Source organism: Hydra vulgaris, chromosome 01 (assembly GCF_038396675.1).
Source record: "Hydra vulgaris chromosome 01, alternate assembly HydraT2T_AEP".
Classification (NCBI taxonomy): domain Eukaryota; kingdom Metazoa; phylum Cnidaria; class Hydrozoa; order Anthoathecata; family Hydridae; genus Hydra; species Hydra vulgaris.
Window position 1 is genome coordinate 44,887,998 of NC_088920.1, and position 10,335 is coordinate 44,898,332.

The window sequence follows — 10,335 nt, forward strand, 5'->3', positions numbered from 1 at the left end:
TTAGATAAAGGTATAATAGATCGTGAAGAGTATAAAGCAATACAAAAATACATATCAGATTAAATAAAAAAAATATAGAGCACATAAAAATGCTAATTGTTAATAATAAGAGATATATAAAGAAACATGCTATTGGAGGAAGTGGTATATTCGAAAGTATAAGAGATTTACTTAAACGAATAAAAGCGTCAAATGTAACAGGAGTATCATCAGCTATGTTGAAGAAGATGGCTGCTACTGATTTAGGAAAAACTGCAATAACTGCTGCTAAATCAGCAGGAAAATAACTATCAACATCAGCGATAGAAGCTGCTAGAAATGCTGCAGTTAAAAAAGGAATACAAATAATTGATAAAGCATCTTCAAAAATAGTTTCACAACCTGTTATTCGTGAAAAAAGTTAAGGAATACTTTCAAATTTGGTTAGATCCAATGATCTGATTAATAATGAATACAAAAAAAATAATGCAGATGAGGTAACAACAAATATAAATAAAATATTGATGGGTTCTGCAATAAGATCAGCAAAAAAAATATCAAATGAAAATGCTATAAGAATAGAAAATCTAGTTAAAAAAGGACGCGGCATTTGACTTGCGTAGTAGACTTGCATAGATTTAACTTGTTAAATCAATGAGCTACGCGTAGACTTGCGTAGTAGACTTGCTAAACATTTTATATAGTTTTTAAGAATTGTCAATCAAAAAATTTTTTTAATATTGTATATAAAAAAATAAAATAACAACTTCTGAAGTATTAAATTTTACAGAAAAGCCAATTGTAGATAATGGAATTGAAAGATTTGAATTCCATAAATATAAACCAATTAATGGCACAAATCTAAATGCTGGAGAAATAAGAATCAACATTGAGCAACAAGATTTGTTCACACTTCCTTCTGAAGCTTATCTCTTATTTAAAGGACAACTTGTTAAAGCTGATGGAACAGCTTATGCTAATGTAGATGCAGTGGCGCTTACAAATAATGGTATTATGCATTTATTTAGTCAAATAAAATACCAATTATCAAACCAAAATATAGAAACTATTTTTAGTCCTGATCAAGCAACTACAATGTTAGGAATGCTTAAATACCCAAACGGCTTTTAATTAGTGCAAGGATTAAATCAATTGTGCTATAAAGACGGTACAACAACAGCAGTACTTGCTGATAACTCAGGATTTGCATTAAGACAATTATACATAATTCAGAAACCAACTACAAAAGGAACATTTTCATTTTGCATACCTTTAAGGCATATTTTTGGATTCTTTGATGATTACGACAAAGTTATTTATGGGCTTAAACATACAATAACTCTTGTAAGGCAATGTGATGATGACGCAACTTTTAAGCTTGCTGGTGTAGCTGCAGGAGTTAATCTTAATAAAATATCATTGTTTATGCTAAATGTGTTACCATCAGATACCGAAAAGTTTACACTTTATAAGCTAATCGAATCAAAAGATCTACTACTTCCAGTAAATTTTCGTCAGCGTCTGTTTGATAGTATATCTGTTCCACAAGCTACTTCATTTTCTTGGCCCTTGAGCGTAAAGTCATCTCCTGAAAATCCAAGATACATTATTGTTGGATTTCAAACTAATAAGAGGTTAGACCAAAATGCTAATCCTTCAATATTTGATCATTGCGACTTGAAAAATATGTACATTTTGCTTAATAATCAAGAAAGATATCCTGCTGTTGATTATAATTTGTCATTCCCAAATCAGCAAATTTCAAGAGTTTGTAGAGATGAGGCTGTGTTTAATGAAAATATTTATGGAACGAATGAATTGATCAAACAAAGCAATATAAATTCTTTTGACTATAAAGATTTATACCCACTCTTTGTTTTTAATATTAGCAATCAATCAGAAAAATTAAAATCAACAGTAATAACGGCACAAATTAGAACAACATTTAATACAGCTGTTCCAGCAGGTACTATGGCATATGCTTTTTTAATATCTGATAGAATGATACAATTAAAATTAGACGGAAATAAAATGGATATTGTTTATTAAGTTTTTGTAAATTAAATTTTTTTCTTTATATAATAAAAATGTATTATACAAGAGAAAACTTGCAGAAGTTGTTAAAAGAAAATAACATTTCACAAACATCTAAAAATTATGCCACATTCTTAATGATTGCTGTAAATAATGGGTTGATAAATAAAGAATCAATCATGTCAAAAGCAACAGAAGCAACTGATGAGAAAAGACCAGTTGGAAGACCTAGAATACATCCAGTAAAAGCAGTAAATGAGAAAAGACAAGTTGGAAGACCTTGAATACATCCAGTAAAAGAAGAGAAACTACTAAATTAACAAACATAGAAACAGGAGAAGAAACAGTATATAAATCCTTATATAGTGCTATGCGTGGAACTGGGCATAGATATAGATATCTTGAATTGCATGATGGGAAGATTGATAATGGTTAAAAGATTGAAATATTAAAGTCTGCAAAAGTAACTTCTGAAAAATTAAAAAATAAAATCTTGTCATACAAAAAATTGAAAATCTACTTCGCATTGATACGGAGTATCAACTAGATGAACCTATTCCAGATATAACATCTTCAGAAATTTTAACTCATACACCTTTTATATATAGAACATTGGCAATTACAAAAGAGCAGGAGATTACAAAATATCGAAATGCTACTTATTATGGTAGAATACGAGGATGGGAATGTATGTAAATTTCATATGAAACTTTACATACGAAATATTGACAAGATTTTTTATTTTGAAAAATCATTTGAATAAAATGAAAATTAACAAAAAATATCTTGCTATATAAAAAATGGAAAATAATAATGTCAGAGAATTACAACAAATCGCAGGAATCGAATTACAACAAATCGCAGAATTACAACAAATCGCAGAATTACAACAAATCGCAGAATTACAACAAATCGCAGAATTACAACAAATCGCAGAATTACAACAAATCGCAGGAGAGCGAGGAATTAAATATTATTACAGAATGAGAAAAGATGATCTCAAAGAAGCGTTATCGCGCACACAAACGCAATCTACATCAGTTGAACAGAGAAATATACTTCGCATGGGTACGGAGTATCTACTAGATGAGCCTATTCCAGATATATCATCATCAATTTTAACTCCTACACCTTTTATTGCAATTAATACATCAATATCTCGAAAAGAATCGAATAAATCTATTGCAAATTGGATTATGTCTTTTGTTCCTGCTAAAATTAAAAAAACAGCTAATGAAAAGATTGAAGCATTAAAATCTAAAGTAGTAGAGTTGTATAATAAGTTTTACAAAAACCCAATAGAATTTAAATTAAAGATATCATCTGTTAAAAATGTGACAAAGCAACTTACAGTTAAAGGGATGGAAGGTTATGATGCTTTATCCTTCATAAATGCTGCTAAATATAGTGCTATTAAAGTACTAAAAGAAAATAAAAATTTTAAAGTTTATATAGTTCTCTATTGTAAAAAGGAGCGTACTGATATTAAAACAGGAGAAACTATAATCACATCTGCTCCATTTAGAACGAATAATCAAGTTGTATTAGAATCAACAGATTTAGATGAGTTTTATGAACTATCAAAGCAGAAAATTTTAGAATCTTTATCATTATATCAACAAGCAATCAGGTTGGAGATTTGTTTCCGTTGAAAAGATGGATATAAATATTATTGAGTATAATCCTATTAAAGCTAAATCATATATTCCACTTGATAAAAATTTAGCAAATAAAAATGTGATAATTAATATAAAAAATGAAAATAATCAATGTTTTAAGTGGTGTATTGCAAGAGCATTAAATCCAACAGATAATAATCGTCAAAGAGTTGATAAAGAGCTTAAAAATCAAGCAGAAAATATAAACTGGGATAAAATAGAATTTCCAGTATCATTAAATCAAATTACACAATTTGAGAAGAACAATCAAGGTATCAGTGTCAATGTATATGGTTATGAAAACTCAGAAGTTCATATTTTGTATGTATCAAAGAATAATGATCGCAAACATTTAATAAATTTACTATTAACCTCAAATGGTGAAACCAATCATTACTGTTTAATAAAAAATTTAAGCAGATTACTTTCATCACAAACATCTAATAAACATTGTAAAAAACACTATTGTAGAAGTTGTTTGTTAGGATTTATATTTAGATTTGTAATCTTCATGTGTTATATACTTTTTAACAACATTTTTCTTTACTCCTTTACATTTTTTGTTATCTTTTCCGATTTATGATGAGATAAAGAAGAATCTTTATCTCATCATAAATCGTATTGTGAAACACATGATTCAGTACGTATCGAACTTCCACCACCAAATTCAACAATGCAATTTACTAATCACAATAAATCAATGAGAGTTTCGTTTGTAGTATATGCTGACTTTGAAAGCTTTATCAAACAAATTGACACTTGTGAACCAAATCCGAATGAATCTTATACTAAACAATATCAGAAACATATTCCAAGTTCGTTCTGTTATTATATTATATGTTTTGATGAAAGTTTTTATCAAAACAGTCCAGTCACATTTACTGCAGGTAGTGAAACAGATGATGTTGCACAAATTTTTGTTGATAGTTTACAAGAAGATATCATAAAAATTTGTGATATGATTCAATTTCCAAAAAAGATGATATTTACTCCTGAAAACAAGCATGATTTTAATGCAGCAACAGAATGTCACATTTGTGGAAAAGATCTTGGAAAAGATAAAGTAAGCGACCATTGTCATATTACTGGAAAATAGGTAGAAGAGGTGCTGCTCATCAAAATTGTAATTTAAATTATAAAATTCCTAAATTCTTTCCAGTACTATTTCACAATTTATCTGGTTATTAATCTCACTTATTTATAAAAAAATTATCCCGAGGAAAATTGAATTGTATACCGAACAATGAAGAAAAGTATCTTAGCTTTTCTAGAGAAATTAAAGTTGATGAGTATATTAAAGAGGGTAAGAAATTTGAAGTTAAACGTGAATTTTGTTTCTTAGATAGTTATAGATTTATGCTTTCTAGTTTAGATGCTTTATCAAAGAATTTAGCAAAAGACCAGTGTAAAAATATTGGAAAATTATATTCAGGTAAAAAATTAGATTTGTTGCTAAGAAAAGGTGTATATCTATATGATTGGTTTGATTCTATTAATAGATTTAATGAGACACAATTACCGCCAAAAGAGTCATTCTTTTCAAAATTAATCGATGAAGGTATAAGTGATGATGATTACTCACATGCACAAAATGTATGGAATGAGTTTAATTGCAAAACATTTAGAGATTATCATGACTTGTACAATGTTTCAGATGTGCTTTTACTGTCTGATGTCTTTGAAAATTTTAGAGATATTAGTATGAATTGTTATAAATTAGATCCTGCTTGGTATTATACATCACTAGGATTAGCTTGGGATGCAGCATTGAAGAAAACAAAAATAAAATTAGAATTGCTAAGTGATTACGATATGATACTAATAATAAAGAAAGGTATAAGAGGTGGAATTAGTATGATATCAAATAGGTTAGGAACTTCTAATAATAAGTACATGGGTGATGAGTATGATCAAAGCAAACCATTAACATTCATCCAATCTTTAGATGCTAATAATTTATATGGATAGGCAATGAGTAAACCACTTCCAACACATGGTTTTAAATGGATGAATGAAAATGAAATAGAAAACTGGAAATCAATTCAATGTATACTAGAAGTAGATTTAGATTACCCTGAATATCTGCATGATGAACATAACGATTATCCACTTGCACCTAAAAGATTGAATATTGATAATTTTGAAAAATTAGTCCCTAACTTGAATAATAAGAAAATGTATATATACATTATGAAAATCTTAAATTGTATGAAAGATTAGGATTAAAGATTACTAAAACTCATAGAGGAATAAAATTTGAAGAAAGAGGATGGGTAAATGAATACATTGAACTAAATACAAACCTTAGAACTAAAGCAACGAATGATTTTGAAAAAGACTTTTTTAAACTCATGAACAATTCAGTATTAGGAAAAACAATGGAGAATATTAAAAACAGAGTTGATATTAGATTAGTAACAGACAGAAATGAAGCTATTAAACTAGCTTCAAAACCGAAATTTGAAAGTAGAACAGTATTTGATAAAAACTTAATAGCTATACATATGAAAAGAACAAAATTAAAATATGCTAAACCAATTTACTTAGGAATGTGTATATTAGATTTGAGCAAAACTCTGATGTACGAATTTCATTATGATTACATAAAGAATAAATATGCTGATCGAGCAAAACTATTATTCACTGATACAGATTCTTTAGCATACGAAATTAAAACACAAGACTTTTATGCTGATATTTCTAAGGATGTTGAAAGCAAATTTGATACAAGTGAGTTTAACTCGAAGCACCCACCAATTAATAATGTAGTCTTTAAAATCGGTGTTAATAAGAAAGTAATAGGAATGTTTAAAGATGAGACTGGAGGAGCACAAATTGAAGAATTTGTAGGACTCAGATCAAAGTTGTATTCTTACAAAGTACACGGAAAAGATAACAAAAAATGTAAAGGAGTAAAGAAAAATGTTGTTAAAAAGTATATAACACATGAAGATTACAAAAAATGTTTGTTAAGTAAAGAAAATAAGATGGTGAATATGTATATAATAAGACCACATTCACATGAAATTTACACCAAAGAGGTCAATAAAATAGCCTTAAGCGCAGAAGATGATGAAAGAGTTATTTTAGAAGATGGCATTCACACATTAACATATGGACACTACAAACTAAAAGTAAATAATTTATAGGTCAAATAGGCAAAGAGGTCAATAAAGAAGTCAGAGCCCATAGGGTATTGGGTAAGGGACCCCAAGTAAAGGGGGTAGGGTAGCCCAAAAAATCAAATTGTTTTTTTGAGAAAAAAAACAGTTTATAAGTAAAAATGGAAAATAACAATTATAAACTTATCAATGTTGAAAGAATAATTTTACCAAATGAACCACTAACAAATTTTCAATTGATCGAAGCAGCAAAAAAACTAAATATAAAACATTTTAGAGGTATATTTGTAAGAGATGAATTACCCAAAAATACGCAAAAAAAAGAATGCAGAATATTAAATACAGGAGATTCAAGTACGCAAGGATTTCACTGGATTTGCTGGTACAAAGATGGAGATAAAAAACTAAGTTTTGGCTCTTATGGCTCATTTGAAATTGTTCATTATTTAAAAAGTCCTGTTTATTATAATAGTGAATAAGTTCAATTTGGAAATACCTCATTCTGTGGACACTTGTGTTTATATGTTTTTAAAAAAACTAGATGAAGGATGTGATTTTCAGAATATTATTAATAATCTATGGTAATTGTTTTATATTTTATATATAAAATACCTGTTGATAAAGTCGGACGCGATACTACTTCAGCTGTAGCTGTAGATGGTTTAACAATATCTCAAGCTACTAACTTGTTCATTAGGAGAGATGGACAAAATAATGCAGCTAGTAATATTAGTATAAATTCTAATAAATTAGTAAATGTAGCAGGACCTACTAGCTCACATGGTGCTACTACAAAAAATTATGTTGATAATAAAACAATTAATCTTAATGAATTAGGAATAACATCAAATTCAAGTTTAACATGCCTTGGATTAAAATCACAGACTATTACACCAAATACAGGTGTTGATGCAACAACAGTTTTTGTACAAGCTTCTGGTCCTGGTATTCTCAGAAAACTATGGTTATCATTACAAGGATTAGATTTTAATAACAATGTTCCAGGTAATGTATTTCTTAGAATATTTGCAGATCATGCACTTTGCATAGGAGATATGTCTACTTCTACAGTTAGTGTTGGAGATAATAATACTCCTTTTGCCTGTGATTTTTTATTTACGCCTCTAGGTGGACCATTTTATGCAAACTCTTTTCAAGGTTGTAACGTGTATACAGCTAATGCAATAGGAGGATACTTTACACTAGATTTACCATTTACTACTAGTCTAGCAATTCAATTATACAATAAAACTAGTCAAAACGTTACATATTGGATACAACCTCATATTACAATGACTACATCAATACCTCAATCATTGTCATCTATTAAATTATACTCAGAAACAGATTTACAAACACAGCTCATGGTAAAGAATATATATTATTAGACACTAAAGACAATGCCGGTCTAGGTGCTTATCTTAAGTATATTAGAATGCATGTTATTGGATTATCTGGAAATTGGTGGGAGTATAGAGTACGCATGTATAATGCATACGATTCTCCAGCAAGTACTTACTCTGTTATGGATAAATTGACGCCATATAACGGACAGGGTTATACAGCATTTCAAGGATCTGATCCGAATAGTGCATGCATATACTGGTCATCTGGTTTAGAAGATTTTTATCTTTCTTCGTGGAGCGGAGTCAATATTAATTCATTTAATAATGAATCAACTGGGCTATTGTATCAATAAAAAAGTGCAATTAGTTCTACAACTACTATCTCATTTTACAGAAATTTTAATGATTCCATGCCTAGTATTCCTACTAGAAGAAGATTAGTAGTTACATTAAACTCTGGGGATGCACAAGTTGGACAATTTGGAAGTTTTCATGTACTCGGATATGCTTTATTTTATGCATAGCTAGATTACATTTACGCTTAGGGCCTCAATGAGCTATAGCTTAAGCTTAGATTTCACTTGTGAAATTATCGCTTAACTTGAAAAATTGATTTAAAATTACAAAAAATAGCTCAGAGTTTGTAACCATAATATATTAATATATTATGGTTGTTATACTCCCATTATCTTATGTATTTTATTTTAGCTCAGAAATTATAAACAATAGGACAATTAAGACAATAGGACAATTAAGACAATAGGACTATTAAGACAATAGGACAATTGAGACAATAGGACAATTAAGACAATAGGACAATTACGACAATAGTTGAAATGACTTATGAGAATATAGATATGTTTATAGTTGAAATATGATATGAGTTTATAGTTAGAGAAACGCCCTTTTTATACTTCTGAGTAGTAGTATTGTATCCATAGTTGCCTAATAACCTAATGTATAACCAAAAATAATATAATGAATTTTAAATAAAATATTTTAAAATTGTATGATTGTATTAAATTTGTTTTTAATTAAGATTGTTAAGATTGTTTAGATAGATAGATAAGATAATTAAGATTGTTTTAATTAAGATAATTAAGATTGTTTTTAATTAAGATTGTAATTAAATTAAATTGTATTAAAATTGTACTAATGCATTTTTATTGTTTATTTGAATAAGTTTACAAATGTTTTTAACTTAAAATATCAACAATGTTTGTGTTTTAATGTAAAATAGATGTATGTTCAATAGCTTATAAGTTATTTGAACTGAACACTTCAGCAATTCTTTTGCTTCTTTCCTTATGTTTGTTGCTGTACTACGAAAATCCAAACCTGTTTATTACACTTTTTATATTGTAATGGCAAGATTCAGATGTCTACTCGTTAAACTGCCTAAGGGAAAGGCCACTCAAACCAACAAATGTTTCCAGATGTGCGGTTACAGCATGTAGTTTCCAGGTAACCGTAAGCTGTTTATCTAAAAACTAAAAAAATTTACTACACTTTTGAAGGGAAAAAAAGAAATTTATCTTCGCTTATACAAAAAAATTGGCTTAAGAGTAGATCAGGCAAAAAAACCCCTAGGAAATGTGATATTGATTCAAATTTAAAAACATTGAATTTTTGTGAACTTGCAGTTCCAAAAAATGAAAGTTTCAGTTTAGACAAAAATATCCAATATACAGCACCTCAAACAAAACACCTATTCCAAGAGGACTGCAGTGGGGTGTTAGTTTGGTTTTAAACAGTTGCACAATTGATTATGCTTTAACAATGTTAAAGTTACGTTGCCATGCTGATAAGTACTTTTTAAATTGCATGGGTACTTCAAAAGCAGGAAAAAAGCTTAAAAAAGCAATGAGATATTTAAATGATGATAATGACAAATATGGTAAAGAAGTTTGGGCATGTTTTTTAAAAAGTAAAATACAATATATATATATATATATATATATATATATATATATATATATATATTTATATGTAAATATATCAATCAATCAATCAAATTTATTGACAGGCTCAAGGCCCAATATAATAAATATACAATGGGTAAAATAAAGTAAATTAGAATAAAACAAAAGCTAATGCACTTAAATATATACAAAACCCAAGGAAAAAAATAAGTAAATAAAAATAAAAAGTTAAAAATTTGATCAAATCTCCTCTTCAACTCCTTTTTTTTATTTT

At 28.4% G+C, this 10,335-nt stretch overlaps 1 protein-coding gene across 1 annotated transcript; it reads left to right on the top strand.

Annotated features, from left to right (window-relative positions):
- Positions 1 to 89: 89 nt before the first annotated feature.
- Positions 90 to 2,028, top strand: LOC136074440 (uncharacterized). Its single transcript, XM_065786756.1, has 3 exons — positions 90 to 156; positions 770 to 988; positions 1,115 to 2,028. Exons 1-3 carry the CDS (start codon positions 90 to 92, stop codon positions 2,026 to 2,028), a joined length of 1,200 nt encoding a protein of 399 aa, XP_065642828.1.
- The last annotated feature ends 8,307 nt before the right edge of the window (positions 2,029 to 10,335 follow it).

Excerpts from the sequence above, each read along its gene's own strand:
- LOC136074440 (XM_065786756.1), top strand. The coding sequence starts at position 90 with ATGCTAATTGTTAATAATAAGAGATATATAAAGAAACATGCTATTGGA. Across the intron at positions 157-769 it reads AGGAAGTGGTATATTCGAAA|AAAAGCCAATTGTAGATAAT; the intron begins GTATAAGAGATT and ends TAAATTTTACAG. Across the intron at positions 989-1,114 it reads AGTGGCGCTTACAAATAATG|TGCAAGGATTAAATCAATTG; the intron begins GTATTATGCATT and ends GCTTTTAATTAG.